General features: G+C 46.5%; 2 protein-coding genes across 3 annotated transcripts; both read left to right on the top strand.

Annotated features, from left to right (window-relative positions):
• Positions 1–2,205: 2,205 nt before the first annotated feature.
• On the top strand, positions 2,206–5,257 carry LOC138472321 (transcription factor HES-5-like). Of its 2 annotated transcripts, none has more exons than XM_069610444.1 (3): positions 2,206–2,326; positions 2,520–2,700; positions 3,688–5,257. In XM_069610444.1, exons 1-3 carry the CDS (start codon positions 2,264–2,266, stop codon positions 3,906–3,908), a joined length of 465 nt encoding a protein of 154 aa, XP_069466545.1. In that variant the 5' UTR covers positions 2,206–2,263; the 3' UTR covers positions 3,909–5,257. The 2 variants fall into 2 exon arrangements, with proteins under 2 accessions (XP_069466545.1, XP_069466546.1); XM_069610445.1 differs by having other exon boundaries at positions 3,691–5,257.
• An 8,262-nt stretch (positions 5,258–13,519) lies between these two features.
• On the top strand, positions 13,520–16,622 carry LOC138472322 (transcription factor HES-5-like). Its single transcript, XM_069610446.1, has 3 exons — positions 13,520–13,662; positions 13,857–14,037; positions 15,038–16,622. Exons 1-3 carry the CDS (start codon positions 13,600–13,602, stop codon positions 15,256–15,258), a joined length of 465 nt encoding a protein of 154 aa, XP_069466547.1. The 5' UTR covers positions 13,520–13,599; the 3' UTR covers positions 15,259–16,622.
• Positions 16,623–19,704: the final 3,082 nt, after the last annotated feature.

Raw genomic sequence — 19,704 nt, forward strand, 5'->3', positions numbered from 1 at the left:
TGTGGGTCTGGGGAGGGATGGAGGACATGGGTGTGTTTCTGGAGGGAGAGATGGGGCACAGTGGGTCTGGAGGGTGGCATGGGTCATCTCGGTGTGGGTTGGGAAGTGGGACGGGGCATTTTGGTGTGGCTCTGGAGGGAGATGGGGGCACATTGGTGTGGCTCTGGAGGGAGGTTGTGGGGCACATTGGTGTGGATCTTGGCGGAGGGATGGTGCATATGGGTGTGTTTCTGGAGGGAGAGATGGGGCACAGTGGGTCTGGTGGGTAGCATGGGTCATCTAGGTGTGGGTTAGGAAGTTGGATGGGACATCTTGGTGTGGCTCTGGAGGGAGGTGGCGGGGGCACATTGGTGCGGATCTGGGTGGAGGGATGGTGCACATGGGTGTGTTTCTGAAGGGAGAGATGGGGCACAGTGTGTCTGGAGGGTGGCATGGGTGATCTAGGAATGGGTTGGGAAGTGGGAAGGGGCATTTTGGTGTGGCTCTGGAGGGAGGTGGTGGGGGCACATTGGTGTGGCTCTGGCGGGAGGCGGTGGGGCACATTGTTGTGGATCTTGGCGGAGGGATGTTGCACATGGGTGTGTTTCTGGAGGGAGAGATGGGGCACGGTGGGTCTGGTGGGTAGCATGGGTCATCTAGGTGTGGGTTAGGAAGTTGGGCGGGGCATCTTGGTGTGGCTCTGGAGGGAGGTTGTGGGGCACATTGGTGTGGCTCTGGAGGTGGTGGGGCACATGGGTGTGTTTCTGGAGGGAGAGATGGGGCACATTGGGACTGGAGGGTGGCATGGGTCATCTAGGTGTGGGTTGGGAAGTTGGACGGGGCATCTTGGTGTGGCTCTGGAGGGAGGTGGTGGGGGCACATTTGTGTGGATCTGGGTGGAGGGATGGTGCACATGGGTGTGTTTCTGGAGGGAGAGATGGGGCACAGTGTGTCTGGAGGGTGGCATGGGTCATCTAGGTGTGGGTTGGGAAGTGGGACGGGCATTTTGGTGTGGCTCTGGAGGGAGGTGGTGGGGGCACATTGGTGTGGCTCTGGAGGGAGGTGGTCGGGCACATTGGTGTGGATCTTGGCGGAGGGATGGTGCACATGGGTGTGTTTCTGGAGGGAGAGATGGGGCACAGTGGGTCTGGTGGGTAGCATGGGTCATCTAGGTGTGGGTTAGGAAGTTGGGCGGGGCATCTTATCCCCTCGTGAGTGGGAGCAGCCCCTCCCCCACAGGAAATTAATCAGCACATTGCGTCATATCTCCATATCCGAGCATGAGAGACGTCACCTGGGTTCCCCAGTATGGGTCCATGATGTCACCACAATATCCAGGTGCTAATGGAGGCCTGTGCAGTGCTCACGGGCTGTGCACACCTGTTGCAACTGCATCTGGCGGTAGAGTTACAAGTCATTGTATAGTTGAGGCTGGAACAAGCGAAATGAATTCACAGAGTCCCTGATAGGAGGACAGAACTTCCGGGTGAGGTGAAGAGCAACTGCGTCATTCGGCTGCTTTCCAATAAAACCTAGGATCTGCACGTGCTTACCTCAAATATCAGAGTTCCATTCGTGCAACAATATCTAGAAAGTGCACAATCAGCCCTACGCGCGTGCAGACATATGTCTTCACATGCTTAAAGCGTGTGTGTGGCCCATTTTTTATAGATTGTCTTAATCTATTTCTTAAAAGGAAACGTTTAATTTCTATGGGGTAAAAGAGCAAATAGTTGGAAGGAAACATCGTATGGATGTTTTGTGAGAAGGGTTTTATTATACAATTTCTGACACTCCAACATTCTTTTGGTATCCACGAACATAAACAGGTGCATACAATCAGTGTATGGCACATCCGTGCGCCTGGTTATATTTGCAATACTAAAAATTCCACATTATTTCCCGAATCCCTCGCCCCTCCCACACACACACACACACTTCCTCCACCTACGTTTAAGGCACATGGTGTTTATCTGGTGGCAGGTGTCCGGGGGCACTGACACACGCCTGGTTACTTATCACTTTAGAGGGGCGGGTCTTTCCCACACTCGGGTGCATTGTGTCGGGTCCCAGATGCTCCCCTGCCTCTCGCCCTGTAATGGGACACACTTCTATTGTTCCTGCTGCTCTCTGATTGGCTGCTGAGTGTGGGAACCTCTCCTCAGCCACAGCCCCACACATTTCCCTGCAGCTGAGGGGGATACATAGGGCTGGAGGGAGGGGGCTCTTCAGATCACTGCGGCCTCACTACAGAGAAGCAGCCCTTCACCCCAGACTGGGCAGGATGGCGCCTTTCTGCCCCTTGGAGCTGTATGGGCAGGAGCTCGAGGGCAGAGGCATTAGAAAGGTAAGAGGCAGGAAAATAACGATAGATAATATGACTGCTGAAATAGAATCTGCAAATATATGCATACATGCATGCAACCACATTTTTATACATGCAGCGTAATTTGCAAGATATTACGTTAACGTTAAATTCGTATCCGCCATCGCTCTGCTTGTGACGCATTCAGTAACAGGCGCGCTTTCTGTTTCTGCAGTTGAGGAAACCGGCGGTTGAGAAGATGAGGAGAGAGCGGATCAACAGCAGCATTGAGCAGCTGAGGATGTTACTGCAGAGAGAGTTTGGGGACCAGGAGCTTCCGCCCAAAGCAGAGAAAGCGGATATCCTGGAAATGGCCGTGAGAGTCCTGGCCCAGCGCGTGCAGACAGCAGCACCAGGTGAGAGGCCGGAAAGGGAATGGGTAGCATTGCAGAGGAGTGGGGGATGCATATATGGGACCTTGTGAAACAATCTCAAGAGGCAACTGTGGTTGTGTGCTTCAGAAAACCTAGTTTTGCACGCTTTTTTACTCCAGTTAAACTTCTATTTAATGTATTTAGTCGGAACAGACTGCCCTCCCCCTACTGTGGGACGTAGGTGTCTTGACACCCTTTGATATCGAGCTTCTAACCCCTATAACGCCACCCTCTTGCCTCTGTCTCTCTTCCCCTCGACCTCCCAAACTATGACTCGTTCCCCACTTTCATCATTTGTCTTGCTCCATCCCTCTGCTATCTCTTATCCCTCCTTCCATCCATCACTCCACGTTCCTTCCGCCATCCACACGTGCTTGCTTTGCTCCGCTACCCCTTACCCGGTCATCTCCCCTTTTGCTTCCCTGCTTCACCCCTTCCCCACTTTCCATTCATCCCTTAAGCCTCTGCTCTGGCCTCACTGTCCCCGCGCACATTTCCAGAATCATTTGTTCCTTCTCGCACCTGAGGAAAACCCCACTCACAAGGAAAGACATTTTAAAGCATTGATTACGCAAAGTGACTGCTTCCATAATGCCTTAAGCATTTACCCAGGCAAGTTTAGTGCCCGAAAATTGTAAATGAGCCAAATGAACAGTGAACGTGTTCTAAGCGGTTTACTCCATGATTTGAGCATAATAAATGAACTGCCTGTAGAAGTTAAATGCTAATCACTGTTTGTGAACAGTATTGTAAACATTATGGCTGCTTGTTATTAAGTGCTTCCGAAAAGTTTAGCAAGCTTTTCTCTTTGTCTAGGGAATGAAAATGTTGAAAAGTATCAAGCCGGGCAATAATCATTTTATTTTACATTTGTGTTAATGCCTTGTTCTTCAAAATACACGTTATCCTATTCATTTAGACAATGTCAAATGGACAAAACGTTAATGTCCTTCTTACATTTCTTTTCAGCAGTGGCTGCCAGTGAAGGTTACTCCAGATGCCTCCAGGACTCTCTGCACTTCCTCTCCCTCCATGGAGCCCCCGTGGAGACCCAGGTGAAGCTGCTGGACGCCCTCCATAGACCTGCAGCTGCAGCAGAGGCTGTGTGTCCTTCTCGGCCTCCGTCCTGCCCGAGCAGCACTAAAGAGCCAGCGCTGGACACCCCCAGTGCCCCGTGGAGACCCTGGTAATGCCGGGGCTGCGGCCATGGACTTTTCTTCTGACACTGGAGGAATCTGGGACTTGTTCAGAGGCCTCAGGCCTCTCTGAGTGGAGAATATTCCTTCTCATGTCTATACCCGGCTGTGCTGTGCCCGGGGCGAGTTTACTGACCTTCCAGGAGGGCAGTGAGGAGGGGTGTCATATCCCTGTGGGATGGACACTGCAATATTATATCCTCATAGGATGGACATTGTGTGAGTCAGTAGATCCTTGTAGGGTGGACAAAGTGTACATTTGATATTGTTTTAAGATGGTAATAGGTGCAGAAAAGTATTTTTGCTTTAGAGGCTGATCAACACATTTTTATAAGGTTATAATCTGTATACACTGCAATCTTAAAGTGTCATTGCATGGTCTGAAGTTTATAACCTTTTCTTCAATTTAAGAAGTTCATTGAAATGTGCAATGCACAAATATACATATAATATACCCCAGGACATGGACACTGCACACTGTGAATGCACTGTTATTGTGTCTATTTGCAGTGATGAGCAACACGTTCCTTTGTGATATTCAGGTCTTGTGTTTGGATCTTGGTGGAGACCTGCATGCCTTTAACATTCATATTGTATGATATGATATATGATAGTTTATTTATAGAGCGCCTCTACACAATGTGTTTCAAAGAGCTAAAATATGTATAATACACACGATGATCACTTATTCTAATAATCTGAGTTATTCGAGGTCATGACCTTGTTCATATATCAGTTTGATATCTTGTATTTTCAATGAAAATGTACCACAACATCCCTGCCTTCTGTGAAGGCAAAGTGTGTTTCTGGTATGTTGGAGATATGTGAATTATCTCTGAACATGTATGTGACAATGTGCACATGTATTCTGTATTCTCAACGTTTATCATTCATTGTTGAAGGATGAAAATGAGAAACCATTATCCCCAGTGGCGAGTCTTCGTTATAGAAGCAATGTTAGCACCAGGTGTGTAAATTATGCAATGGTGTGTTATCTTTTGTAAAGGTGTTCAGTGTGGGGGACCCCCTGCCAGAGATGTGTATCTCAGTGACTGAGAGTGGGCCTGTCCCGCTTCTGCTCCAATGTCTGTAGGGCTGGGATTATCCCAGGAGCTCATTCAGGTATTGAATGAAATGCAGGATTAAGTTCATGTGATGGCGACATTCTCTGCATCAGATCCAGGAATGCCCGCTTCATCCTCTTATCCCAGACGTGTGACATGTCTGTGACATTGTGCTGCTCTCATTCTTCCCTGTTCCCGATTTATGAAGGAAAGTGTTACATACTTTGGAAATGTGAAACTGTTAAGAAATGACGAATTTCAATAAAGAGAAATTTACAATAATAAGGTTTTCTTCATCTTTTCATTGTGATAAATGCACACTGTACACAGTGGCAGAAATCCTGCCGCTATGGGACTGGATACATGGGTTATATGGGTCGATGCAGTCTATTGAGCTCACTACTCACATGAACGCCACCTTTACATTGCGCACAGCTGGTGGCAGTCTCGGCACAGAGGTCAAAGAGTGAATGTGCACATTCGGTGATTAACCACAACAAACCTTATCGAACATTGAAATCTTTCACATAATTGAGTTAAGCAGCTGTTCTAATGGCAGTACCCATTGGCGGAGATGATGGGAGCACAACACACATCTGGGGCTGAGCCGAGTGCATCAATACTGGAGAGGAGGGTCTAGAGTGGGAATCACAGACCAATGCTTGGCATATACTATATATTACGACAGATCCTAAACCTGAGCACAGCAAAACTACAAGAGGCCCCAACAAAACTATTCAACCATTTCCCATTGAGTGGCCACTGTCCCACGGGAGGGACCAGAGGTGCAGCCCCACCAGTGCATAAAAGTGGTCACCACCTCCACCCAAATAACTATTGCAGTCTATCTGAGTATGGAGCAAAATAAATAAGCTCTTCTGCAGCAGCCTCCACTAAATAACACAAACACCCCTCCCAGAGAGAGGTATTTATACAGGAGTCAGACAGGATGGCTCCCTGAATACAGAACAGCAGACCGTATAGGTTATGTGACGTTAATGTGCTTTCATACTTCACCCAATCACCATCGTAGAAGTTTCATGGAACCTGCACTTATCCATGGAGGGGGTACTGTGCTCCCACCAGGGGTATCAGGACCTTAGTCCCCTGGACCTTACACACCGGGAGACAAGTACAGCCACAAAACCTCCAAAGGAAAAATACTTGCTTATTTAGCAGACTTCCAAGAAGGAAATTGACTGAGTTTGAGAAAGGATTAGGGGCCTACCCTGCCATAGAATGTAACCTTTCCAGAGTGGACTCAGATTCTGCGTAAGTATGATTCCAACATGCAGTAAATTCTCTTACATGGAAACTTAGGATCCATAGAAACACACAACACACACAGAGCAGCACTGGGGAGGAACCCCCTACTACTAGACATACATATGCAATCCATGTAGCAGTGGAGACATCTCACAGGAAGACATGTTAGATCCTAAGACTTCAAAGCAAACATTGAAGGAAAAACTGACGAAGCAAAATAGACACAACCCCAAAACTACTGAAGAGAGGCTACAACCTGGCAGAGTATTTACTGCCCATTAAGAACATCAACACAGACACACAATGACCAGATACAAGGTGAGTGATGACAGACTAGAGTTTGAAACTGACTGACATGGAAAACATGGGGGCCTGAGGAAGAACAGATTGTAGCCAGTACAACATGAAACTTATTTAAGCTGAAACTCACCATCTCCGTCATTCCACCAGATACGAAGACACCAGTAGGCGCTATTTGGAAGACACCGAGAAGATGACATAACACTCAAAACTAATAGACAAACAGAAAATACAGATTCTCTTGGGTGGAAATTATGAGTTGGTAGAAAAAGCAGCAGAACGCCCAGCAGCATGTCACAACATAAGATTTATGTCATGACATGCTGCTATTAAAACACTTACCACCCAGGAGTATCCGACAGACACTCAGCAGACATTGAGAAATGACTCAATCTATAGACAATATACATCCAGACCAGACACTATTACTCTCTATGTGAATGAGATTCACCTCATTTCAGCTTTGGCAATGCTTGTTCTGTGTGGTCATGCCAGTAAAGCATTGCTGCATTGTACTATACTTAATTCTGTGATCCAGGCAGACCACACAGGTCTCACCGCTTACATCTGTGCACCTCGAGGGGTCAGTGTGGAGCCACCCCCAGTTCTGTAACGTGACTCTGTTTCACTGGAGGGTAAGGGGGCACATGCCAGGCTGTCAGGCCCGTGATAACAATGTGCGAGGAGTTTCCCATACACAGCTGGGGTTGTGTACTCAGACTTCCGTGGTACGAGTGTGAAAGTGTGTTTCACATCCAGCCGGGAGTGCTGGCACGCTCCCTTGTCTTCCCAGGGCCCCCTAAAAACACATTTCAATTACCAGTGAATTTTAGCACCACAGAGTTTAGGGCTGCTTTGATTTGTCTCGGAGCTTCCAGCTGTGTGATTGGCACTCTAGGGGGTGCATTCTAGTCGCTGCTGTCTCTAAATAGACAGCCACACGAGAGCTCCGTGCCAGCGCTCCTTAGATTTTGTGATTTCGAGTAGCAAAAGGAGTGAATGTTATAACACAGTGCCAGTCCTGTAAAATCACAAGAGTGAGGATAGATGTAAGGAAAGGAGGCGTTACTGCAAACTCCCCGAGTTGTGGGAAACATGAGCACAAACATTATATTTTAAGTACAGGTACAGCATTCTTTTTTAGTTTGCATTTACTGAATCCTTAATCCCAATGACTGTGTTTTACTATTTGATTTATTCAACTATGGGGTGGAAATAATTAAAATGAAAAAAGGCCCATTTGCCCAAAAGTGCAAACACAAGGAGTCCTCTATGTAATTTAGGATTCAAAACAAATCACCCCATACTCTTTTTGATCAACGTGTTTCCACATTGATGCACACATTGTCAAGTTGGTTTATCAAGTGCCTTTTGCACTTTACAGTCATCGGTACAAACTGGAGCATTGCTTTAGGTTTTAAAATCCAAACAATAACACATATATGTACCGACTTGAGCTGGGAAGAAATGTGATCTAATATCTACATTTAAGACCAGTCTCAAATTCCAGTCTCATCACATAACCAAAGTGTCTGATCCTCGGCAAAACATTCAATCTCCCTCAGCCTTCCCTGTCAGGTGCCCCTAGAAGCGATCATTTTGCGGGGTACCCTATTCCAAAAAAAGCCTCAAAAGCCTCACTCTTGGTTAAATAGACTAGCGTTGCTCCATTTACTGTAATGACCTTTGATATTCACCATAAAAAGTAGCACATGTTGTTTGCAAATGTATGTGCCTCCCTAAGGATATTGGTTACATTTCCAAGTTTATTTGCACCCTATCTCTCTCCTGTAAACTAGCACTACCTGACACACGCAACTCAATTGAAATATGCTGCAAAAACGTCGGGAGACATTGCTGAAGCACACTGACACTGAGATTAAACCAGTGCTGGGGGCCACAGTGATCAGCCCTTGCAGAGGAGAGCAGGCGTCATCCTTCATTCTCCCAGCCAGGCCGAGAAAACACGGTGAGAGTGCGTGCACTGCGTGGGAGTGGTGGGACATGGGAATTGAGAGGGGTCTAAAGTGAAAGGTTAGTGAACGGAATAGAAGGCGACAGCAGATGGGATGGGAAGATCGGCAGACAGATGTTATCACACTATTGTTCGTACTTTTGTTTTGCTGTGGGGTTGTACAGTTGTATAGATCAAAAACGCATATATGATGAATAAAAGATACATACCTTTTATTCTTAAGGCATGATTAAATGGGATTCACATCTCTGGATCTTGTTCTGGGGTCTGCAGTGAACAGTTTGCCTTTTCCATCCTATGTCAATAGTCTTTCTTCTTCTTACATTTTCTCCTTCTATCTCTCCAACTCACACTTCTCAGTGCCTGCCTATCAGTCTCCCTCCATCTCCCCTCTTCTCATCGCTCCTTTGCTCGCTGTACAGGTCACTCCCCATCCTCACTTATGGCTGAGCTGCACTATGGTTAAAACAAATGCTAATAGATGTGGGAGCCAGGGGTTCGTTGGGCCTGGGCAGCGCTTTGAGGAACGGCTCAGAACCAAGCGATAAGAAGGGGACCTGTTGGGCTTACAGTAAGAAAGCCTGCACCAAGTCCTCTTGCAAGTTTAAACATGCATGTGCCTTCTGTGGGGTTGCTGGGCAACCGGAGATCCACTGTATCAAACCAACAAAAGAAAAAGAGCATAAGCAGGGGGCAGGGTCTTGCATGAGGTACGGGGGCATGCCCACACTGGTGCAAGTGGACCTAGTGCACTCTTGGGGAATGAGTACCCAAATGTTGACGCTGCTGGGCTATTGGTAGTTTGAATTTCGTGTATTTTCCGGATTCTGGTGCAAGGTTTGTCTGTCCCTGAGACTCCAGAGCACCAGTTATCCGCCCCATGGCAGCCAGAGATAGTGACGGGCGAGGTGGAGTACGAGGACTGTGTGCAGCAACCGTTCTGGAAATCTTTTTGTTCCCCTTTGGGCATTGTACCAAAGAAGGAGAAAGGGAAGTTCTGGCTTATTCACAACTCGTCTTTCCCAAAGGGGCTTCAGTAAGCGATGCCATTGATGAGAAGGCATGCTCAGGTAAGTAGGCCTCGATCGATGGCCGATCACGCAGTTACAGTTGCTGGGGAAAGGGGCACTGTTGGCGAAGGTGGTATATATCGAATCAGAATTCCTGTACTTGCCACTGCACCGGTGCAGGAGAAGTGCTGTTGCCTGAATTACCTGCAATTTTAGTGGCAATTTTCTCCATACTGTCATGCCGTTCACAAGGAGTTTCCCTTGGCGTCTAGGTAGCCAATGGCAATTGCGCCGCCATTGAATTGTTCCACGTTATCTCCTACTTCCTGTTGTTATGCTCTAGTCTCTTTCCTGGCCTCTTCCTAGTTTCGCTATTTAACCACGCCCCCTTGGTCTGTTTGGCGCGTGCAACTTTTTGCAGTTACGCTCCGCACCGTTCGGGCTTGCTTCCAGCTTGCATGCTTTGTGCTGCCTTACCGGTCTCAGCCCAGTTTCCTTTCCTTCCTTTGTGCATCCCTGTTCCCTTACATAACGCCTTTTTTGTAGCATTTGGTAGCGTCCCTGTCTACCTTCCTTGGACTCCGTTTTTTCCTCTTTCCTCTCTCTGCCCTCACTTTCGGCTTCTGTATTCCGACCTCTCTCGGGTCTGCTGTTTCTTACTTCTTACTTCCTTCTTTTCTATTTTTTCTTCTGCTTACCTTTTCAGGCGACTCCAGCCGTTCTACCTCTTTTCCGGCGTGCCTTCCTTCTTCCGGCATTCCGTTCTTGAGGTGACCCTGGTACCACCACTTTCGGCTCTGGCTCCACCCTCACGTGATCCTCGGCCGTCACGGATTTCTTCCACTACCTGGAACAACTACACCTTCGGAATCAACCACTTACCTGGAATAAATCCTTGTCTGGTAATCCTACACCGCATCAAGACTTCAACACTCAGGAGAGGTTTTTTTAAGCACACGCTTTTTTCCTCTCTTGCGGCTTCTTCGGGAAAGGAGTCCCTTGCTTCCCTGTTTTACCAGGGGGACAGGGTGGCTTCTAACCGCAGAAGACCATTTCTCTTCTCTAAAAAGTAGTCATCAAGGAGAAGAGGGCGAAGACACGAGAGAGCCACAGAAGAATCAGGTGAGGAGGAGTGGGTTCTGGATAAAGACTCTTCTGACTCCAACGTATTGAGTGATAAGCCTGATATTCATGACACATTGCGGCAAACCCATAATGAGGCCCATTGATCTCTAATGACAGGGCGTGGCGTAACACGTCTTTATAACTCAGTAAGATTGTCACTATTAGAGCGGGAGAGACCAATGTACCCCGCGGTTGGAGATACTAGATACGCAAAGGGTATTTAAGTGGGAGAAGTGAGCCGGGTGGAACAGACCTCCAAAGGATGTCTGAAAAGACAGTGGTGAAGTATCTACTCAAGAGAAGGGGTTGTGAAGAAACAGGGAAGAGATTAAAAGCACAATGTAAACATTGCGATTATGATTTGTTGACAATTTGTACCAGCCGGGATAAAACCCCCTTTGGGGGGAAACACAATGCACGTGCACCAATGGGTTTGTGTCGGCATTTAGAATTGTTTAAACAATGTTAATGGACTGTCATTTAGACAATATAGAAATTATGTTCCTGGATCGGACAGAGAAGCCAGTTTTCAAAAGTGTTTATGGTTCATAATCATTTTCTAATAAATATAAAAATATCAAATTTCAATGTTTTTATTTGTTTGGAGTACTATGTTCAATAGGACACAGCGCATTGTACCCAAGAGCCTTTTTTTTGTTTGTTTGTAACGTGTTACCTGATTAGGGTCGCCTGGTGAGTGGCTGCTGCTCTTAGGTTACTGCAGCAGGGTCCCATTATTAATATAATTGAACTCTACCTAATATACAATTCTAATTGAAGGGCAGGTGCACGGCTTTAAAATGTATCATTGTATCCTGAAGCAACTTGCATTACTCTCTAGCCCATGACGTTTTCTTTGTAAGTGCACAAAACGTGTTTACATTTTTGGGGCATTGTAATTGCCATTCGCGTTATTAATCGTAAAAAGCTGCAAGTCAATGTGAAGCAATGACTAAAAGCCGGTGACTTTATTACACACCCTCTTCTGGGCTGCGTCTTTATTTCTTAAAAGTTCATTTGGCCATAGGACATTTAATAAAAGTGTCAAGCTGTCCATATCATGTGTGAAATGCTGAGCCGGTCTTGGCCTTTAGGCTCACTTTATATTGTGTTATGGTACTTGTAGGCCTGCGTTTATAAAGTGAACAAATTACAAGTAAGGAACAAACATGCAACATGAAGTGCTTAAAGTAGGAAGGGCTGCCAAGTGTGACTTGTGAGGTTTTCGGTGAGTGGTTTCATCAGCATCTGCTTCTTGCTAGTGATGTTATGGGGTACAATTAGGCAGCGGTATTATGGCATTACTAGCTTGTGTGGGGGTTTGTATTAATGTTTTATAGTCAGCAGGTACATGATGCTTCTTCACGTTCAGATCACTGTTGTGTGGCAAAACAAGGTCACATGTAGGTGCCCCGGGCACATGGTAGTACACATCTGAGTCATTGCGTGATCCCCAGAAGTCCCTATTAAGTTGTCTTCTGAGCCCCCTTTGCACCCCCATCTCTCGCCCCTGCTATTGACCATGCTTTTGGCAGCAGGGCCTGGAGCTGGAGTCTCTCAGAGGTTCCCACACTGTCAGACTATTCATCCTATTGAAAGAGGCTGCAATAGAAGTGTGCCACAGCAGGGCCCCCTTGCCCAGAGGTGGGGGAGTTCTGAGTCACCCTTGGTGGGGGCGCCATCTGCACAGCCGTCGCCGGCAAAAGGGAGGGATTAATGTGACTTTCAGAGCCGTCCGCTTCTTCAAAGCACTCCCATGTCCTTTAGAAGCACTTCTCAGCATGTCCGTGGCATGTTAATCGAGTGGTGCCCTCGCCACCACACAGCAGGGCAGCCTGGTGATATGACAAACGCCCCCCAAAACCTCTGGAAATCCAAACAAGACACAAAGCACAATATCCACTCGTGATTAGGAGCTGCCCCTCCCCCACAGGAAATTAATCAGCACATTGCGTCATATCTCCATATCCGAGCCTGAGAGACGTCACTTGGGTTCCGCAGTATGGGTCCATGTCACGACAATTCCCAGGTGCTAATGGAGGCCTGTGCAGTGCTGACGGGCTGTGCACACCTGTTGCAACTGTATCTGGCCGTAGGGTTACAGGTCATTGTATAGTTGAGGAGGGAAAATGTGAAATTACATTTTCCTCGTTTGACATCACAGAGTACCTGATAGGACGACGGAACTTCCGGGTGAGGTGAGGAGCAACTGCGTCATTCGGCTGCGTTCCAGTAAAACCTAGGATCTGCACGTGCAGAATATCAGAGTTCCATTCGTGCAACAATATCTAGAAAGTGCACAATCAGCCCTACGCGCGTGCAGACGTGTCTTCACATGCTTAAAGCGTGTGTGTGATCCATTTTCTGTATATTGTCTTCATCTATTTCTTACAAAGAAACGTGTAACTCCTATGGGGGTAAAACAGCAAATAGTTGTAAGGAAGCATTGTCTGGATGTTTTGTGAGAAGGGTTTTATTATTAACTGTCTGACACTTCCACATCCTTTTGATATCCTCGAGCATAAACAGGTGTTCACAATCAGTGTATGGCACATCCCTGCTCCTGGGTATATTTGCTCCCCCCCTCCCCACACACTTCCTCCACCTATGTTTATGGCACACGGTGTTTATCTGGTGGCAGGTGTCCGGGGCTCCCTCTGATACAAGCCTTGTCACGTATCCCTTTAGAGGGGCGGGTCTTTCCCACACTCGGGTGCATTGTATCGGGTCCCAGATGCTCCCCGGCCTCTCGCTCTGTAATGGGACACACTTCTATTGTTCCTGCTGCTCTCTGATTGGCTGCTGAGTGTGGGAACCTCTCCCCAGCCTCAGCCCCACACATTTCCCTGCAGCTGAGGGAGATAAATAGGGCTGGAGGGAGGGAGCTCTTCAGATCACTGCGGCCTCACTACAGAGAAGCAGCCCTTCACCCCAGGCTGGGCAGGATGGCGCCTTTCTGCACCTTGGAACAGTATGGGCAGGAGCTCGAGGGGAGAGGCATTAGAAAGGTAAGAGGCAGGAAAATAACGATAGATTATATGACTTGCTGAAATAAAACCTGCAAATATATGCATACATGCATGCAACCACATTTTTATACATGCAGCGTAATTTGCAAGATATTACGTTAACGTTAAATTCGTATCAGCCATCGCTCCGCGTGTGACGCATTTAGTAACAGGCGCGCTTTTTGTTTCTGCAGTTGAGGAAACCGGCGGTTGAGAAGATGAGGAGAGAGCGGATCAACAGCAGCATCGAGCAGCTGAGGATGTTACTGCAGAGAGAGTTTGGGGACCAGGAGCTTCCGCCCAAAGCAGAGAAAGCGGATATCCTGGAAATGGCCGTGAGAGCCCTGGCCCAGCGGGTGCAGACAGCAGCACCAGGTGAGAGGCCTGAAAGGGAAGGGGTAAGATTGCAGGGGTATAAGGGGGGGGGGGGGAGGCGGTGCATATATTGGGCCTAGAGAAACAATCTCAAGATGCAGCTGTGGCTGTGTGCCTCAGGAAACCTAGTTTTGCACGTTTTTTTACTCTAGTTAAACTTCTATTTAATGTATTTAGTCGGAACAGACTGCCCCCCCCCTACTGTGGGACGTAGGTGTCTTGACATCCTTTGATATCGAGCTTCTAACCCCTATAACGCCACCCTCTTGCCTCTGTCTCTCTTCCCCTCCAACTCCCAAACTATGAATCCTTCCCCACTTTCATCATTTGTCTCCCTCCATCCCTCTGCTATCACTTATCCCTCCTTCCATCCATCACTTCACGTTCCTTCCTCTCTCCACACATGCTTGCTTTGCTCCTCCCCCTTACCCGGTTATCTCCCCTTTTGCTTCCCTGCTTCACCCCTCTCCCACTTTCCATTCATCCCTTAAGCCTCTGCTCTGGCCTCACTGTCCCCGCGCACATTTCCAGAATCATTTGTTCCTTCTCGCACCTGAGGAAAATCCCACTCACAAGGAAAGACATTTTAAAGCATTGATTAAGCAAAAACACTGCTTCCGTAATGCCTTAAGCATTTACCCAGGCAAGTTTAGTGCCCTAAAATCGTAAATGAGCCAAATGAACAGTGAACGTGTTCTAAGCGGTTTACTCCATGATTTGAGCATAATAAATGAACTGCCTGTAGAAGTTAAATGCTAATCACGGTTTGGGAACAGTATTGTAAACATTATGGCTGCTTGTTATTAAGTGCTTCCGAAAAGTTTAGCAAGCTTTTCTCTTTGTTTAGGGAAGGAAAATGTTGAAAGGGATCAAGCCAGGCAATAATCATTTTATTTTACATTTGTGTTAATGCCTTGTTCTTCAAAATACACGTTATCCTATTCATTTAGACAATGTCAAATGGACAAATCGTTAATGTCCTTCTTCCATTTCTTTTCAGCAATGGCTGCCAGTGAAGGTTACTCCAGATGCCTCCAGGACTCTCTGCACTTCCTCTCCCTCCATGGAGCCCCCGTGGAGACCCAGGTGAAGCTGCTGAGCGCCCTCCATAGACCTGCGGCTGCAGCAGAGGCTGTGTGTCCTTCTCGGCCTCCGTCCTGCCCGAGCAGCACTAAAGAGCCCGCCCAGGACAGCCCCAGAGTCCCGTGGAGACCCTGGTAATGCCGGGGCTGCGGCCATGGACTTTTCTTCTGACACTGGAGGAACCTGGGACTTGTTCAGAGGCCTCGGGCCTCTCTGAGTGGAGAATATTCCTTCTCATGTCTGTACCCGGCTGTGCTGTGCCCGGGGCGAGTTTACTGCAATTCCAAGAGGGCAGTGAGGACGTGTGTTATATCCCTGTGGGATGGACACTCTGCAATATTTTATCCTCATAGGATGGACATTGTGTGAGTCAGTAGATCCTTGTAGGGTGGACAAAGTGTAAATTTGATATTGTTTTAAGATGGTAATAGGTGCAGAAAAGTATTTTTGCTTTAGAGGCTGATCAACACATTTTTATAAGGTTATAATCTATATACACTGCAATCTTAAAGTGTAATTACATGGTCTGAAGTTTATAACGTTTTCTTCAATTTAAGAAGTTGATTGAAATGTGCAATGCACAAATATACAAATAATACACCCCCAGGACATGGACACTGCACACTGTGAATGCACTGTTATTGTGTCTATTTGCAGTGATGAGCAACACGTTCCTTTGTGATATTCAGGTCTTGTGTTTGGATCTTGGTGGAGACCTGCATGCCTTTAACATTCATATTGTATGATATGATATATGATAGTTTATTTATAGAGCGCCTATACACAATGTGTTTCAAAGAGCTTAAATATATATAATATACACAATGATCACTTATTTTAATAATCTGAGTTATTCGAGGTCATGACCTTGTTCATATATCAGTTTTGATATCTTGTATTTTCAATGAAAATGTACCACAAAATCCCTGCCTTCTGTGAAGGCAAAGTGTGTTTCTGGTATGTTGGAGATATGTGAATTATCTCTGAACATGTATGTGACAATGTGCACATGTATTCTGTATTCTCAACATTTATCATTCATTGTTGAAGGATGAAAATGAGAAACAAGTATCACCAGTGTCGAGTCTTCATTATAGAAGCAATGTTAGCACCAGGTATGTAAGTTATACAATGGTGTGTTATCTTTTGTAAAGGTGTTCAGTGTGGGGGACCCCCTGCCAGGGATGTGTATCTCAGTGATTGAGAGTGGGCCTGTCCCGCTTCTGCTCCAATGTCTGTAGGGCTGGGATTATCCCAGGAGCTCATTCAGGTATTGAATAAAATGCAGGATCTAGTTCATGTGATGGAGACATTCTCTGCATCAGATCCAGGAATGCCCGCTTCATCCTCTTATCCCAGATGTGTGACATGTCTGTGACATTGTGCTGCTCTCATGTGATTCTTCCCTGTTCCCTGTAGAGGAAGGAAAGTCTTACACACTTGGGAAATGTGAAACTGTTAAGAAATGACGAATTTCAATAAAGAGAAATTTACAATAATAAGGTTGTCTTGATCTTCTCATTGTGATGTATGGACGCTGTACACAAGGGCAGAAGTCCTGCCGCTATGGGAATTGATGCATGGGTTATATGGGGTGATGCAGTCTCTTGCACTCACTACTCACATGAACGCCACCTTTACATTGGGCACAGCTAGTGGCAGTCTCGGCAGAGAGGTCAAAGAGTGAATGTGCACATTCGGTGATAAACCACAACAAACCTTATCGAACATTGAAATCTTTCGCATAATTGAGTTAAGCAGGTGTTCTAATGGCAGTACCTATTGGCGGAGATGATGGGAGCACAACACACGTCTGGGGCTCAGCCGAGCGCATCAATACTGGAGAGGAGGGTCTAGAGTGGGAATCACAGACCAATGCTTGGCATATACTCCATATTGGGGCAGATGCTAAACCTGAGCAGAGCAACACTACAAGAGGCCCCAACAAAACTATTCAACCATTTCCCATTTAGTGGCCACTTTCCCACTGGGGGGGCCAGAGGTGCAGCCCCACCAGTGCATACAAGTGGTCACCACCTCCACCCAAATAACTATTGCAGTCTATCTGAGTATGGAGCAAAATAAATAAGCTCTTCTGCAGCTGCCTCCACTAAATAACACAAACACCCCTCCCAGAGAGCAGTATTTATACAGGAGTCAGACAGGATGACTCCCTGAATACAGAACAGCAGACCATATAGGTTATGTGACGTTAATGTGCTTTCATACTTCACCCAATCACCACCGTAGAAGTTTCATGGAACCTGCACTTATCCATGGAGGGGGTACTGTGCTCCCATCAGGGGTATCGGGGCCTTAGTCCCCTGGACCTTAGACACCAGAAGACAAGTACAGCCTCAAAACCTCCAAAGGAAAAATACTTGCTTATTTTGCAGACTTCCAAAAAGCCATTTGACTGAGTTTGAGAAAGGATTAGGGGCCTACCATGCCATAGAATGTAACCTTTCCAGAGTGGACTCAGATTCTGCGTAAGTATGATTCCAACATGCAGTAAATTCTCTTACATGGAAACTTAGGATCCATAGAAACACACAACACACACAGAGCAGCACTGGGGAGGAACCCCCTACTACTAGACATACACATGCAATCCATGTAGCAGTGGAGACATCTCACAGGAAGACATGTTAGATCCTAAGACTTGAAAGCAAACACTGAAGGAAAAACTGAGGAAGCAAAATAGACACAACCCCAAAACTACTGAAGAGAGGCTACAACCTGGCAGAGTATTTACTGCCCATTAAGAACATCAACACAGACACACAATGACCAGATACAAGGTGAGTGATGACAGACTAGAGTTTGAAACTGACTGACATGGAAAACATGGGGGCCTGAGGAAGAACAGATTGTAGCCAGTACAACATGAAACTTATTTAAGCTGAAACTCACCATCTCCGTCATTCCACCAAATACGAAGACACCAGTAGGCGCTATTTGGAAGACACCGAGAAGATGACATAACACTCAAAACTAATAGACAAACAGAAAATACAGATTCTCTTGGGTGGAAATTATGAGTTGGTAGAAAAAGCAGCAGAATGCCCAGCAGCATGTCACAACATAAGATTTATGTCATGACATGCTGCTATTAAAACACTTACCACCCAGGAGTATCCGACAGACACTCAGCAGACATTGAGAAATGACTCAATCTATAGACAATATACATCCAGACCAGACACTATTACTCTATGTGAATGAGATTCACCTCATTTCAGCTTTGGCAATGCTTGTACTGTGTGGGCATGCCAGTAAAGCATTGCTGCATTGTACTATACTTAATTCTGTGATCCAGGCAGAACTCACAGGTCTCACCGCTTACATCTGTGCACCTGGAGGGGTCAGTGTGGAGCCACCCCCAGTGCTGTAACGTGACTCTGTTTCACTGGAGGGTAAGGGGGCACCTGCCAGGCTGGCAGGCCCGCGATAACAATGTGCTAGGGGATTCTAATGCACAGCTGGAGTTGTGTACTCAGACTTCCGTGGTACGAGTGTGAAAGTGTGTTTCACATCCAGCCTGGAGAGCTGGCGTGCTCCCTCATCTTCCCAGGGCCCCCTAAAAACACATGGCAATTACCAGTGAATTTTAGCACCACAGAGTTTGGGGCTGCTTTGATGTGTCTCGGAGCTTCCAGCTGTGTGATTGGCACTCTAGGGGGTGCATTCTAGCCACTGATGTCTCTTAATAGAAAGCCGCACGAGAGCTCCGTGCCAGCACTCCTTAGATTTTGTGATTTCGAGTAGCAAAACGAGTGAATGTTATAGCACAGTACCGGCACTGTAAAACCACACCAGTGAGGATAGATGCAAGGAAAGGAGACGTTACTGAAAACTCGGCGCGTTGTGGGAAACATGAGCACAAACATTATATTTTAAGTACGGGTACAACATTCTTTTTTTAGTTTGCATTTAGTGAATCCTTAATCCCAATGACTGTGTTTTAATATTTGATTTTCAACTATGGGATGGAAATAATTAAAATGAAAAAAAGGCCCATTTGCCCAAAATTGCAAAAAGGGGTCCTCTATGTAATTTAGGATTCAAAACAAATTACCCCAATACTCTTTTTGATCAACGTGTTTCCACATTGATGCACCCATTGTCAAGTTGGTTTATCGTGTGACTTTTGCACTTTACAGTCATCGGTACAAACTGGAGCATTGCTTTAGGTTTTTAAATCCAAACAATAACACATATATGTACCGACTTGAGCTGGGAAGAAATGTGATCTAATATCTACATTTGAAACCAGTCTCAAATTCCAGTTTCATCACATAACCAAAGTGTCTGATCCTTGGCAAAACATTCAATCTCCCTCAGCCTTCCCTATCAGGTGCCCCTAGAAGTGATAAGTTTGTGGGGTTCCCTATTCCAAAAAAGCCTCACTCTTGGTTAAATAGACTAGTGTTGCTCCATTTACTATAATGACCTTTGACATTCACCATAAAAAGTAGCACATGTTGTTTGCAAATGTATGTGTCTCCCTAAGGATATTGGTTACATTTCCAAGTGTTTTGCACCCTATCTCTCTCCTGCAAACTAGCACCACCTGACACACGC

This window comes from Ambystoma mexicanum, chromosome 8 (genome assembly GCF_040938575.1).
Source record: "Ambystoma mexicanum isolate Mex_15411 chromosome 8, UKY_AmexF1_1, whole genome shotgun sequence".
In the NCBI taxonomy this organism is placed as follows: Eukaryota; Metazoa; Chordata; class Amphibia; order Caudata; family Ambystomatidae; genus Ambystoma; species Ambystoma mexicanum.